The sequence below is a fragment of the Leptopilina heterotoma genome, unplaced genomic scaffold (genome assembly GCF_015476425.1).
Source record: "Leptopilina heterotoma isolate Lh14 unplaced genomic scaffold, ASM1547642v1 Lhet_228, whole genome shotgun sequence".
Lineage (NCBI taxonomy): Eukaryota > Metazoa > Arthropoda > Insecta > Hymenoptera > Figitidae > Leptopilina > Leptopilina heterotoma.
Genome location: NW_025110946.1, coordinates 2,076,659 through 2,093,024, shown reverse-complemented (window position 1 = coordinate 2,093,024; position 16,366 = coordinate 2,076,659). Strand labels below are relative to the sequence as shown.

The window sequence follows — 16,366 nt, the reverse complement described above, 5'->3', positions numbered from 1 at the left end:
TTTTTTGCGAGTCTCGGGCAAAATTTTAATTTTGTATGGCTAAATTAGAATCGCATAATACTCTAAAGGTGAAAACTAATAAGCAATATTGTCGATAATTATTGAAGGGTAATATATCACGCGTAACAATTACACCACAGTATAGAAGAAAAAACCTAAATTGAGTTGCTTTCCAATCAGTAAGTTCATGGTTTTCTTTTGAAATTCCGTCGAAATCACCTTTGAAACTTCAATTAAGGGTTCATACCACTTTGTCATCTTCAAAAAAGCAAAAATTTTTTTATTATGGATTTCGAAAGTAAAATATGTCAAAAATGTGGTGTAAAATTTTTAGAAAGATTCCAGCACTCAAAATATATTTTTTTCAATGCAATTTGAGCGCGTTCACGGCTATGTAAGTATAGAACAAAAACTTTAAACGCGTTTTTCTCAAAACCATATTTTTCCATGCTGCGAGATGTTTTTCTCGGAAACTACTGGACCGATTCTCAAAATTTTTTTACGAAAATCTTCGTCACATGGGTGGGTATCGCCGGAACTAGAATTATTTAAAAATATTAATTTTTACTATTTTTTTAAACCGAAAAACTGCAAAAAAAAACTTTAATTTTCGAAAAAAAATTTTAAATTGCCGCCATTTTGTTATTTTTGCATAAAAATTAAAAATTCTAGTTCGGGCGATAGGCACAGTCCTAGTGAAGATAAATCAATTTGAATTTTGTGTTTTAGATTTTTCTAACCTGAGAAATCAATCCCGCAGCTGGCATCGGTATTTTTAGCAGGTCTAAAATTATTGTTAAATTTTAAATAAACAAATAATATTTTTTAAATAAAATAAGGTTTTTTATACAGTTAAAGAGTGTATTTATTGAACTAAGAAAATGCAGATTAATATAATCCATAGGAATCGTAAAAAAAATTCTAGAAAATAGCTTCATTTTCAAGCGTGTAAAGTGGTATGAACCCTTAAAGCTGATTTCAATGATTTTATTTTTGTTTTGAAAAGTCTGGTCTGTCGCTGTTTTTTCTTTTTAGTGGGCAACCACTGATTCAGCAGCCATTTTTTAACTTCCAAATCTCGTAAATAAAGCTCTGTGATTGACTTCTACAAGAACATTTTGTTCTAAAGGCTGCATTTCTGGAAGGATAGACTCTATTCTTATTTACAGGTTTTCCTTTTGTTACACAACGCTCACATGCGTAAAAGCCCCAGTAGCACGTAATGTTCCAGTAACATTGACAACATTGAGGCAATATTGGTAATGTTAAGGCAGTGTTCTCAATATTGCTGTAATATTACGTGCTACTGGGGAGGATTGATGTCTTTTTACAGATTTTCTGAAAGCTCGTGCAGGAGTGTCGCAGGAGAAACCTACAATCTTCACAGAATAATCCGCATTATGCAAGTGAACATCATCTTCTAAAGTTGACATTCTTCATCAATGAAATTTTGCATATATATTGTCTAACTAATATTGGTTTCGAACCTCCACAAAATGCAGCAACAACAAATGGCCAAGATTCATAATCATTATTATCAACCACTCTTGCTGAAAAAATCCAAACCTGCAAAGAGGAATTTCTTAATGTTGGCACTCTATCAACTTTAAATAATAATTTAATTACATTTTTATTATAATTTGCAGGAATTATCATTTTTAAATTATTTTCTGTACCATCATAAATATATTTTCCCTTTTGAACTTTCCATGGGGCGAATGATTTGTAAATTATTCCTTGTTTTTAATAATGTTGTCGGAGAAATTTTTCACAATTTGTGTGAACAAAATTTTAAAAATTTATTATAGAAATAATAATATAAAAATAATAGTTTAATAAAATATAAAATATTTATTTGAACCAAAAACATTTTATTTAAATCAGATAGAAAGAATTAGAAAAAATATGTTTCTTTATTTGATTCAAATAAATATTTATTTGATAATAATGAAGTAACATGTTATTTGAATAAAATATTTGTTTCCAGTATGTTAGATTGAACATTTAAGTTAATTGATGATTTCATTTGAATGGATAGTTGTATCTTTATCAATTAACGCTTCGGTGCTATCATTTGCCATAATATTTTTGACGTTGCCCTATGCTAAGGCTCAGTCCGAGTCTTAGCACTCTCTATGGAGTTTGTCCTTGGCGCCACCCCTAGCGTCGAAAACTGTAAACATTTAGGATTGCACATTGAATAATAAAAATGTTTCTTTTTGTACAATGCATATTTTAATATACATTCTAATATATTTTATTTTGTTATGCATCTAGAAGATGTCGGATAATAATTAATAACTTTTATTAAAAAAAACCACAATAACGAAACTACCATACTTAAACGTAACGAATATTTATCAAATAAACACTTAATCGCAATACTCCAACCACCGTCGCAACCAACAGGACCTTCATTGATTAAGTGTTGATAAAAGCGGACTCGAGGAGAGACGAAAAATGACTGAGCACGCATTCTGGCAGCTGATACTTCTGGGATGAAAGTCACTAATTAACCACGATATCAAATATATTTTTGTGGATCCAAGAGAGGATATAGAGGATTATCAGGAAGAATCTGTCATGAAACAAAAATATGCGATCCCTTCGCAGGACATTTCACAACAGAAAGTCATCGCGCTGCAAGGCCAGTTGCCTACTTTTCTTTCAGCAAGGGACTTTCAGATGGATGTGGACGTAAAAAATGACTTGAAAAAATTCGCAAAAACCTTTTAAAGGAGCATCAACTTCTTAAGAACAAAAAGAACAATGTCAAAGATCAACCTAAATATCGCGGAAAATAATGATAAAAAGGCCTGCGTGCCAATTAGGATTACCGCCGTGAAAGAGCAGCAGAGCCTGGTTATGCACGTCGACTACAGGGTTCAGCTTCCCGACCATGACTTCGTTCTTGAAGAAAAGCTTAAGTTTCTATATGAAGTCGAGAACGGCAAAGGCGATCCCAACGATAATACATAAAGTGACCCAACATCTGTTGCTGTTCGAAGTGGAAAGCATAGCCAGTCTGCTATACTGCGGCAACTCATGCGTATGATTTTTACACTTTATTAACAGAGCAAAGATTTTCAGTAATATTGAAAACTGATAACGGTGAAGTTAAGACAGTTGTAATTATAACCGTAGATGGGAGACCAGATAAAAATCCTCGTTAACTTCCGGCATAGAATTCAATTTGTAAGAATAGTATCGATAAGACAAGTCTAATTTTTTTCTTTCCCAGGTTTCCTAAAAACATCGCATTTGCCATTTTTTAAATAAGGGTCCAACATAGGACCACCTTTTGGGGCAAACTTAGGATCACTATGGATTTTTACAAATTTCAAATTATTACACAAATAAAATAAATTTTAATTAAATGTTAGATTTCAGCGCACTCTTTTATTCCTTTTTATTGTTCTTATATATAAGAGTTGACTTTCTTGTCATGATCTATGGTCAGTGTTTTATTGAGTGTGTGCCTTTCTTTAAAACTTCTAAAAGGTTATAGGACCAACACGGATTCCTTCGATGGCTTTCGTACAGCAGAAGTGTTTTCAAATCGCTCCGCAACTGTTTACAAAGTAAATATGTGTATCTCTGTCTAGAAAATTTGCCGGTTGTGAAAAGTTTCATGTGCTATCAGTGTAATTGTTGTGCCGTGTTCATTTTTTTTTCTTTTTTCATAAAAAGTGCAGTTAAGTTGGATAACAATCATGTCATATAACATCGCAGACGACGTCATGTCACTACTAAATTAGACAGAATCTGGAATAAACTAGAATCTGTGAGTAATGATATTTCGTCAATTAAAAATGCTGATTTGTCAAGTTGGTAAGACTTGACATTTGTTTTTAAGTGTAGATTCGTTTGACTTTAAAGAAACTACGGGTTTCCGTTAATTAATTATATGCATATTCCTTTTTATAATACGTTTATTCTTTAAACAATTGTGAGGTTAACAAAATAATTCTTACTTACAATTTGTTACGTATGAAGAAGATTGAATCAAGTAATGCGCTGCAACCAGCTATGTAATTAATGTAATGCTCTGCTTACAGGGATTAATTATGTTTTCAGTTCGTTTTCTTTTTAGCACTTAATTGCACTAAACGACTATTTTACAGTTTTATTCACAGATTCTAACTGTTAATTCGAACACCGTACCTTGATACAAAAGAAAACCTGTTTTCCTAATGTTCCGAAATAACTTGCACTAATTTTATCAAAATTAGAAAGAATTTAATGAAAAAGACTGTATTAATGATACGACGATTGTATTAATTGAAATTGCCAATTATTAGTGCTAATTACTTCTTGATTGAAGAAAACAAGTCTTCTTTCTTTGAAAACACTTAAATAGCGACTCGATTAAACGATCGAAGGGCCGACTCACGACACTGTTCGGGCAGAAGCTCACCGGAGTATTCGACGGTTGTTAACAATTAGACCGGGGTTTAAATAGTGCAAAAATTGCTTTCTTGATTAAGAATGAGACATGAAAAAGTCACGTACTCTTGTCTATTCCTAGAAGGCAAACGATTTAACTGAATTGTAGAAATGTCATATTCTGTATCGTTTTTCGATAATTTGCATTTATGGATACCAACTTTTATGTATTTTGCTGATTTGTTATAAACAGTGCAACATGACACTCGTTCTTATAACTAATCATGGTTTTCTATGTTTTGTCTAGTCGATTTTCGCATTCTAAACGATTTCTAAAAGAAAAGATCAATTACCATGAGTGTAGATAATTAACCGATCGCTACTCACTCATCATATATAGTTCTAGATCACGGTCGAATCATAATTCAATTATCATAAATGGTAACTCATTCATACGTATAGCTTATTACTTTGTCATATATGTTTTGTTTGTGCTGTATATCTGTATATATGAATATATATAGATATACAATTGCACTCATGCTTATTAACTTTTTAACACTATTTACTACATATTACGATGTTATTTTGTTTGGATTTGTAATTTTAGTGAGATCTTATTTTGTTTTTTTGAAAAAATCCATTCATATAATTTTATAATTATTTATTAGCTATTTACTACAATTTATAATAATAAATTAATGTAATTACAGTTAATGTCTATTTTGGACTTTTTATATTTTATTTTTATTAAATTAAAATAATTTTAAGAAAAATTAAGAAAAGTTATATCTAGGGATGTAACATTTTTCATCCATATGATGAATATACTGGTATTTGAAAAGTCAAAAATTGTAGGAAATATCATTTTTTCAACATTTTTGTTTATTAACTTATGTGTTAATTAAACTATTATAACTATCTTATAGAATATATAAAAACACATTTTTTGGACCAAGATTTAATGATTTTTAACCCTTTTATAAAAAGTAATTCTTATATTTCAATTATTATTATTTCTATGAGGAAGCAAACTGTTCCTGAAATTAACACTAAAATTATAAAAATGTACAACTTGGCAGTGGTTTTTTTCTTTGAAATATAGCATTTTCAAAATTTCAAAAAAAAATTTTAAAACCTCTTAAATCCAAAATTTTGCAACATATATTTTGGGCTTTTTACTGGCATGTATTCCAATGCAAAATTTCGAAGTTTCAACAAAATCGAAGAAGAAGGGAACAACTTTGATTTTTAGGTATAGACTGACCCAATATTAAACTATTTAATTCATATATTTTTATTAGATTTGCAATAATATAAGATAAAAGAGAAGTCAATTGGATAAATAGTTTTTGAGAAATGTTAAATGAAAGTTGACACATTTTACAGTATTTTGATGCGACTTCGGCGTCCTCTGATAGTAATAATTTTTTTATTTTAAAGATAGGACACGATAAATGTAAATTATTTTGGTTGGATGATGTGAAAAAAGAATTTTTTTTACTAAAACCATCATTTTGAGCTCCTATCTCGATGTGAATTTTAATGATTACTTTTCTCACTTTTTCTTGAAACCCCTTTATAAAAGTCGGTCTCTAATTAAATTTTTCCTGAATATTCGATGCAAGAGCAATTCCAGCGAAGCAGATTGTCTGCTTTTTATTATTCACGGTGGAAAATTTCATAGAGGGTGATTTCATCCTAATCCGAACGAAATTTGGTCATGTGACGCCTAAAAGAATTAGCATTTGATCTCGCTATTGGCAAAATGTGTCCCTCCCACGAGAACTGACAATTGTAGTGGTTAGCTCTCAGTAAAAAAGAAAGACACCCTTCAATTCAAGTTTCACATGCTTTTAAATTGTCCTTTTTCACCAAATCAATGCATTTCATAATAATTTTACTTAATATATAGTTTCTTTGAAGATATCAAATTGACACCAAATTCAATCTAATTGTTATCAAAACTTTGTATAATTATTTGGAATTATTCGGAAATTAATTGGTGTTATTGTTAATTAGATTGGACAATTTTTACAGCTTATACAAAAACAATTTTAAAAATTCATTTGGCAAATTTCTTGATAAAATAATTTGATAAAGAATTTTGCAAATCAATTGTTTGATATGTAACGTCCCCTTAGGGACTTCATTATTAGGAACGTTAATTTTTTACTTGTAGCTATAAGGGGTCGTCCATATACCACGTGGACAGTTTAGAGGGGAGGGGGGTTTGACAAAAATTCACGATTTTCTACGAGGGGGGAGGGGGGGCCAATACAAATGTCCACGTGGACACAAAAGTTTAATTTTATATCTTTTTTTTTATTCAACTTTATTATTAGATTATTATTAGATTGTGATCAGACAATATTTGTAATCCGAAATTTATTTAACTGTCAAAAAAACGCCAAATTCTCTTTTAATTTATATTACAAAATCATTATCGTAAATGCACAAATATGAATGTATGCAAATTTGACAATTAGGAATACAAAGCAACCCCTACAAACTCTTACAAATTCTAAAACAAATAATTTCTATTATTGTTTATGTGAAGGCTTAAAGCTATTGGATTTTAGAAAATTTAAGATTTGTTACCAAAGAGATTTTAAGTATTTCTACTAATATAATAATTGAAGATATATTTCTGCCAAAGTCCTCTCTATAATACTAAAAATGGTATTTACCTATTTAATAATATTTTAAGATAATTTAATCTTTATTGAATTTTAAAGAAGTTTGTTATGAAAAAATTTAAAGAATTTTTTAATTGTATTTCTTATTAAATATCTTTTTATTATTCACTATTTTAAAATAAAAAACCCGATTGTCCACGTGGACAATCAGGGGGGGGGGAGGGGTGCGTCAAAAATCCACGAATGTTCACGAGGGGGGAGGGGGGGTCAAAAAGTGTCTAAAAAGTGTCCACGTGGTATATGGACGACCCCAAAGAAGATAACTTTTTATTTTCTTTGTTAATAATCTCGTTAAAAAGTATAGAGCCCTTACTTTAAAATCTTATAACTCGGTTGAAAAAAATCGTATTGTATTAAAACAACCTGGAAATAGAAGCTACACTATCTATACGCTCCTATACGAAAAAACAAAAAAGCAAAAAAATTTTTGCATTTGTTACGAATTTTTGAAGGTGAAAAATACATGTAAACTATCGTTACGCTGAATTTTTTCGATATTGTTCAAATCCTTGTGCAACACAATATAATGTTTAACAATGTAATAAATATTTTTTAAATTAACGAGATTATTAACAAAGAAAATAAAAAGTTATCTTCTTTGGGGTCGTCCATATACCACGTGGACACTTTTTAGACACTTTTTGACCCCCCCTCCCCCCTCGTGAACATTCGTGGATTTTTGACGCACCCCTCCCCCCCCCCTGATTGTCCACGTGGACAATCGGGTTTTTTATTTTAAAATAGTGAATAATAAAAAGATATTTAATAAGAAATACAATTAAAAAATTCTTTAAATTTTTTCATAACAAACTTCTTTAAAATTCAATAAAGATTAAATTATCTTAAAATATTATTAAATAGGTAAATACCATTTTTAGTATTATAGAGAGGACTTTGGCAGAAATATATCTTCAATTATTATATTAGTAGAAATACTTAAAATCTCTTTGGTAACAAATCTTAAATTTTCTAAAATCCAATAGCTTTAAGCCTTCACATAAACAATAATAGAAATTATTTGTTTTAGAATTTGTAAGAGTTTGTAGGGGTTGCTTTGTATTCCTAATTGTCAAATTTGCATACATTCATATTTGTGCATTTACGATAATGATTTTGTAATATAAATTAAAAGAGAATTTGGCGTTTTTTTGACAGTTAAATAAATTTCGGATTACAAATATTGTCTGATCACAATCTAATAATAATCTAATAATAAAGTTGAATAAAAAAAAAGATATAAAATTAAACTTTTGTGTCCACGTGGACATTTGTATTGGCCCCCCCTCCCCCCTCGTAGAAAATCGTGGATTTTTGGCGAACCCTCCCCCTAAACTGTCCACGTGGTATATGGACGACCCCTTTGCACATTGTGGCACAGATTTGAGACAAACTCAAAATTATGCAGAATATGCTTCTGATTTTGAAACTGAAAGTAAAATTTGAAGAAAAAAAATTATTTAAAGAATTATCTAGAAAAATCTTTTCAGTTTTTTGCTTTATTACTTTATTATAGCAAGGTGCGAACCGACATGAACCCTTTTGTCAATGGTAGGGGATTCAATGACAGTAGTATACTACTGTAGCTGTTTTTTCGTTACTTTTCTATTCTTACTTATAATTTACTACTTTCTGGACTTTTTTTGAGAGATTTTTCAAGGGTGTAGGTAAAAAGGGAGGTAACTAGTAAAATATTTTCAATGCGTTGGAAATATTAGTAGCAAATATGTACATTAAAGTCGATTATTATAGTAATATATAATTCAAAATAAAACCTTAAAAAATTTATTTTTTACTTTTGATTTTTTATAGTGACAATTAACATTTATTTATTGAAATTAAATAATTTATTGAAAAAAATTAAGTAATAGTAAATTAATCATTTTACATATTTCTTAACAAAAGTATAACTTTCTATATTTATTACAACTAAATAATGCTTTAATTAATTATAATATTAATATTAGTGGAAGATGGGGCAAGGATAGTTAATTGCTGTTATGTTTAGACGGCTTGCTCAAAAATCGCGTAATTTATGGTATATTCGAGTTTTAACATCAAAAGATGATAGTAAATATTGGAAGTCAATCTGTCACAATTTGCGAAGTTGAGAGGTTATTTTTGAAAAAAGTCTGTTTTGCTAAAATGTCAACGTAATGTTTATCATATTGTTTTCTACATTAGAGTTTCAGAATATTTATTTACGTAAGTGTTTTCCGGAGTGGAATTTCCTACTGAACACGAATATCGTATTTATTTTCAAATTAATTGACGTTGTTCCATAAAATTTAGAAAAAACTGAAATATGGACTCACAGGGCAAGGATAGTTAGAGCTAATACGGCACGGTAAAATCCTCTTAATGCCATTGCAAATTTTAAAAAAGTGTTTAATTGTTCTTTTTAGGTTGATATACATAATAATGCGTAATTATATACGGAAAACGAAGCTTATTGACCAAGAAATTGGTGGTCGTCTGAAAAAAATTGGTTATACCTCTGATTCTAGTTAAGATAAATTATAATACAATAATTGCAATTCAGAAAATGTTCAATACATATTTTTATTACTTGAGATATCAATATTGAGTAGTCTAAATCCAATAAAACAAAGGAAACGAAAATACACTGATTTTCTATAACATTTTTAGCATTCGAATTTTTTTAACTATCCTTGCCCCGGTACTGGGCAAGGATAGTTAAAAATTTTGTTTTTATTCCACATGCACAAAAATGGCGCTTTCTGATAGCAGACGACAGGAAGGAAAGTCATTCATTTCTTCGACCGTATGAAAATGGAGGCCGTGTTCTCCCAAGGGCAAGAAAATTAGCTGTTCACATGCATTTTTCTTGCCCATTGGAGAAAACGGCCGCCATTTTCATACAAGTCGAGCAAGTGAATGACTTTTACTCCCTGTCGTCTGCTATATGAAATAATGTATAGCCAAATAACAAGGCTTTCCAAAAACAATTTTCGTTTGCAGATACATATTCAAGTTTGGCAGCTAGATCCAGGGTTGCGTACGTAATTTACCTGACGTAAATTACATAGTTTTTTACAGTATATTACGTCAGTAATTTACGTGCTCAGTTTCCCTGTAAAAAAAAAGTATTGGGAGGTACGGGATTCCGTATTGCAAGTGCCAACCTGCCAATGCGGTATTCGCGAAATACCGCATTGGGTGTCGTGGTGAATACGGAAATCAAGGGGTCCCAATGCGGTGCAAGTTTTAAGCTTTAAAAAAATCGAAAATACGTGACAGGAGGAAATAATTAGTGTCAGTGCAGAAATATGCAAGTTAAAGGAATGAGAAAATAATAATAGTGAGTGTAAAAATGAAACTTTAAGAAAAAAAGGTAAGTTGAACTGTCAAATATGAGTCCAATGCGGCGTAGGCTGCTTTCAATGCGGTACACAATCGGTACATAGTGCAAGTCGCCAGTAGAGGGCAGAAGCAAGCAGAGCAAATCGAGCGAACACAGTGGCCCAGCTGACATATGATTTGCATTACATTACTTTCCAATTTTTTATTTTATAACCACGTTTCTGCATGAATCTAAACAATATTTTCGATTATTGTAATTTAGAAGATGCTTACCAATTGTACGTTGGCAGATTTAGTAAAAAGTGTCTGTGTACGGAGACAAATGTGTTAGAAAATGTTTGTTTACCTATTTCACGCCATTCAAACCAGTCAAAGTTGCTTTTGCTGTGGCGCATTGAAATCAGCCTATGCCGCATTGGGCCCATATTTGACAGTTCAACTTACCTTTTTTTCTTAAAATTTCATTTTTACACTCACTATTATTGTTTTCTCATTCCTTTAACTCGCATATTTCTCCACTGACACTAATTATTTCCTCCTGTCACGTATTTTCGTTTTTTTAAAGCTTAAAACTGGCACCGCATTGGGACCCCTTGATTTCCGTATTCACCACGACACCCAATGCGGTAATTCGCGAATACCGCATTGGCAGGTTGGCACTTGCAATACGGAATCCCGTACCTCCCAATACTTTTTTTTTTACAGGGTTTATAAGTAATTTACTTTTTCAAAATGGCTGACTTGTTGACATGATTGCCGTTGACTATTTCTTTATTCTGTGTCCCAACAAATTGCATTTAAAAAATGTTTAGAGGTGCAAGGCCGCGTCAAAACTTTTAGAATGAACTATCATTTATATCACAAAAGGAAAATGGGAAATACATCCGAAGAGAGGTTAAGAACCTACAGGTAAATTTGAATGAAGATTATATCTTGTTATATAAATAAATGTATTTGGGATATACAAATTATGATTGAGTTATTTATTTATTATTTATTACATATTTATCTAAATTTTCTAAATTTTTGTACAAATGGTACAAATAGAATTCGTAAACATAACTAATACAATATACTATCCCGTCAAAAACCTGTCAAAATCATCTTCATCATGCGCTTTTAAACACTTAAAGAATCATGAATTATAAAATAATAATTCATATTTTCAAAACAAGCATTTCAAAATAGCCTTTCCTTTTTCTGTTTTTTGACGTTCAAATCCTAATTCTTCCCAGGGAATCGGTTGTCCTTTTTGGTTTTGTCGATTCATTGTACATATATATAATTTATATTTAATAATCTGACGAATTTATTGCATGACATTGACAACGCACGTGTAATTTTCAAATATTATGCTTTTAGCGCTTCTTTAATTGTTCGACATCTTTTTTTACATTCATTACAGGTTTCTCATGTATATTAGATTTTTTACGTAATATACGTAAAAAACTTCGAGTTGCGCGCAACCGTGCAACCCTGGCTAGATCCGAAATGGTCTTATCTGCAGTATTTATAATTATTGACTCAATGTTGTTGGCAATTAATGTATCTGATTTTCGAGACTTTTCTTCTTCACTTTCTGCATGCCGCACACACTTTTCCCATAAACTTGGACTAACTTCATTCATTGCTTCAATACATAATTTTTGAACGTCGTTAACGTGAAATGTTTTGTAACATAATTTTTTGTATAAGCCCATATAAGTTCTATAGGATTATATTCACAATGGGCAACAGGCAACCACAATAATTTAACGTCACTGCTACGAATTTCATTTACAATTTTTTCAAGTAAATATTGTTTAGGAAAATGATAAGGTCTTGCAATCTCAAGAAGTGATTGTTTTGACAATTTATTTAAACTTTGTGCTATTTCAGGAACATTTACTTCGCGCTTAATTAGCCACTCAACTATTTTTGATTTTAACCACTGATTAGTCGGATTCCGAAATTCCGGATCGAGCATTGTATTATAAGGAGCTTGATCCAATACAATAACAGATTTACTTGGAAGCACAGTCAATACATATCGAAACCACTCCTTATGTTTTGCATTCATCTCATCGTGATAATCAGCTGTGCCTTTTTTACCGACAAAACACTTTAAGCCACCATCATCAAAACCAAATTTTCCACCAATGTGTAAAATTATAACACGTTTCCCGGCTCCAGAAGGTGTAAAAAATCCACTACGTTGTCCAAAAACTTGTTGAACATGATCTCCATAATAATCAAAATTATTATTCTCTTGAATAACAAAATTTTCAATCCATCCGAATTTTCTACTATGATTTACGCCGCACCAAGTTTCATCAGTATAAAATATATTACAACCATTATCACGGTGTAGTTTAATTGTAATTAAATATTTATCTCGTTGTGCTGCTATTCTTGTGCTCTCCATCCAAACTGATTTTTTACACAATTTTTCATATGGAAAGTTTACCATTTTCATACATTTTTTCAAAATTGTTAATTTAAAATCAGGGAGATCTAAAACATCTCGTTGTAGATCTTGATATAGCTTGAGTGGTTGGATACTCACGATTAATAAAAAACTGGTGAATTTTTCTTCTAATTATACCATAAAGAAATTCATCGCATTCAATTGAAGGCCTTCCACCCCATGTGGTCGAAATAGCCCGAGTTAGCCATGACAAAGTTAGGTTTCTGGTCAGGGGCTAGCTTGTAGTTGGGCTCCCCGGACATAGCACGGCAAGCACCCAGATTCAACTTCCACACGGGACTTTTATGCTGAATTTTTAAGTCCTTTTGTTTTACAAAATCACTTGTAATACGTTTCACACTGTTTGTTGATATTTGTAAACAATCTGCTGCTCTCTGAACGACTTTAGATGTATCAGCGTGTCCAACTATTTTCTCATATTCAAAATACTGTCTTGCACATATAATAATTTTTTTTTCTTGCTCTAAGAAGTAATGTCTCTTATTGCAAGTATTATTTTTTAAATATTCTTCACACTTTTCAATACACTTTTCAAATAAATACAACTCGTCTTCACAGGTATCCATATCCGAACTTACGGATAAAGAAATGTTTCGATTATTTTCGATTTCATTAAAATTTTCGTTATTATTTTCGAGATTCATATCCTCGAACATAGTCAAAGGGGTAAGATCTTGTAACACATCATATTGGTTTATTTCACACTCAATGATATCATTTTCATTAAGGGGAGACCCCACCTTAATTTTAACCCCTTTAAAATAAAATTATTAAACGAGATAAAATATTTTTTTTCTTGCATCATTTTTAACCTGAAAACCTATAAGATGGTCAAAAAAATTTAATTTTAATTTTTGAAGAGGTTAGAATTTTTTTCTTTTGACCTATTGCATATTACTGCAAATCCATGCAAGAAGTTGTCTAGAATGGTAAAATATGTATGGAAAAAAATTTTCGTTAAAAAATATTAAAACTTGTAAGAGAAGATCGATTTTTAATATTCAAATCTTTAAATTTTGCCGAAATTTCGGAAGTCTTGAACCTTTATTTTTGTCCAATTTGATGCTCTGAGTCGAAGAAAAAATAGTTAAAATTGACGATTAGCTCATTTTCATGGTAAAAACTATAAAAATCATGGCTTTTTGCATTTATTTCGGTATATATAAAGTATACCATAAAAGCTTCTAACTATGATTTTTATGGTTTTTACCACGAAAATAAGCTAAATTTCAATTTTAACAATGTTTTTTGAATAATAGCATAAAATTACGTAAATATACACAATTTGGAAAAAAAATTAAAGATTTAAGGCTTTCGAAATTTCGGCAATATTTAAAGTTTTGTATATTAAAAATCGATCTTCTCTTACAGTTTTTAATATTTTTTAACGAAAATTTTTTTCCATGCATATTTTACCATTCTAAACAACTTCTCGCATGGATTTGCAATAATATGTAATAGGTCAAAAGAAAAAAATTCTAACCTCTTCAAAAATTTAAATTAAAAATTTTTGTACATCTTATATGTTTTCAGGTTAAAAAAGATGCAGGAAAAAAATATTACCTCGTTTAATAATTTTATTTTCAAGGGGTCAAAATTAAGGTGGGGTCTCCCCTTAATTTCACATTCAATATTTATTTCACGATCGTTTGCAATATTATAATCTACAGACTGAATTTGGTTTTCGACATATACAATATTTTCATTGCAAGGAATCAAAACAGTAAAGTGTCCATATTTATGATTTTGATGATGATGTCCTGTAAATAGCAAATATATTGTTTCTGTTGCACCTATTTTCTTCAAAGGCAAAATGTTGTATTCACCGTTTTCAGTTTTTCGTATGACAGTAACGTTAATATTATAAACATATGCAGCCGCACGACATTCTAACATATAGAACCATAAACTCCTGGATTTCCCATGTAAAACTTATATTTCGATGAATTAATAATATCCAAACTATGTAATGCTTCTTCCCGATATTCTTCCCAGTGATTGATGACATAAGATACTATTTTCTGTCGAACCGTATAACTACTTCTCACATTAAAATGCATTGCAAAGCACTTAAAAAGACAGTCTCCTTCACCACCAGCCTTTTTTTTCATAAAAATTGCAGTTTCCGACACTAATTTAGCGCATCATTATAAGCAAATGATACACACAAAAGCATAAAAATTCTATTATGTTAGCAGGCGTTCTTAAGAGACACAACTACCGCAATAGTTCATATCTGACTGTCATAGAATTTACAGTAGGAAGGTAAAATTCACATTTTGAAAATTATACTTAAAGTTATACAGAAACATTATTAAAGAAAGGCTTCAAAATTACATAAACTTTAATAGAAATATCCAAGTGGTATGTATTACTGACCTGAAACACTTTTCATTCCGCTTAATGAGTTTTTAAACTCCTCATTAATGACGGACCCTTTAAACAGATTCCAGATTCTACACTGTATCAATGTTTAAAACGACAAATATTTTTAAAAAATGCTAATTCATTTGAAACTAAATTGAATTTTTCCTAAAATCAATTTGAAAAATAAATTTTGCAAAATAATTAGTAAAATTATTTTGCAAATTTATTTAGAAAATAAAATTGATGTTTTGCAAAATCAATTTAAAAATTAAATTTTCCATTACTTAATTTTTGGAAACCTCACTCAGTAAAACTTATTTAGAAAGCCAATATTGTAAATTTAATTAATAACTAAACTTTAAAAATTATTAGATAATAAACGTTTCGTCAGTTTATTTATAAACAAGCTTAATGTTTTAAGAAATACATAAGTTTTGCAAAAATAATAAAATGCATTAAGCAAATTTATTTACAAAATAAAATAACATTTTGCAAAATCAATTAAAAGCAAATTTGATCAAATTCCTTTTATATAAAGATAAAGTGTTCAAGATTCTGTACTATGGAATTTTCGGTTACTTAGAAATATTTAGACCCTGCATGTATATACCTGCGACAGATAGAATAACCATTCCTTTAAGATATTACAGTTCTACGCCTTTGAGGAATACATTTACAACTGCTTGCACCTTGCTTTAATGGAGTAATGAAGCAAAAAACTGAAAAGATTTTTCTAGATAATTCTTTATAGTATATTAAGCAACAAGAGGATAAAGGCAGCCATTTCTTTACGGAGATTTTTGTGACACGAGTAGAGCTTGTTTTGTGACACCACTCTTGTCACAAAAATCAGCGTAAAGAAATTGGCTGCCTTTATTCTCGTGTTACTTACGATATTTTTTATTCATAATGCACAAAAGCGGCTATTTCAGATAGCAGACAACAGGGAGTAAAAGTCATTCACTTGTTCGACTTGTATGAAAATGGCGGCCGTTTTCTCCCATGTGCAAGAAAAATGCATGTGAACAGCTAATTTTCTTGCCCTTGGGAGAACACGGCCGATATTTTCATACGGTCGAAGAAATGAATGACTTTTCTCCCTGTCGTCTGCTATTAGAAAGCGCAT

The 16,366-nt window shown here is 30.4% G+C and overlaps 1 protein-coding gene across 1 annotated transcript; it reads right to left on the bottom strand.

Moving 5' to 3' along the window:
• Positions 1-12,030: 12,030 nt before the first annotated feature.
• Positions 12,031-12,855, bottom strand: LOC122502369. The gene has a single exon (XM_043612389.1). It carries the CDS (start codon positions 12,853-12,855, stop codon positions 12,031-12,033), a length of 825 nt encoding a protein of 274 aa, XP_043468324.1.
• Between the last annotated feature and the right edge of the window lie 3,511 nt (positions 12,856-16,366).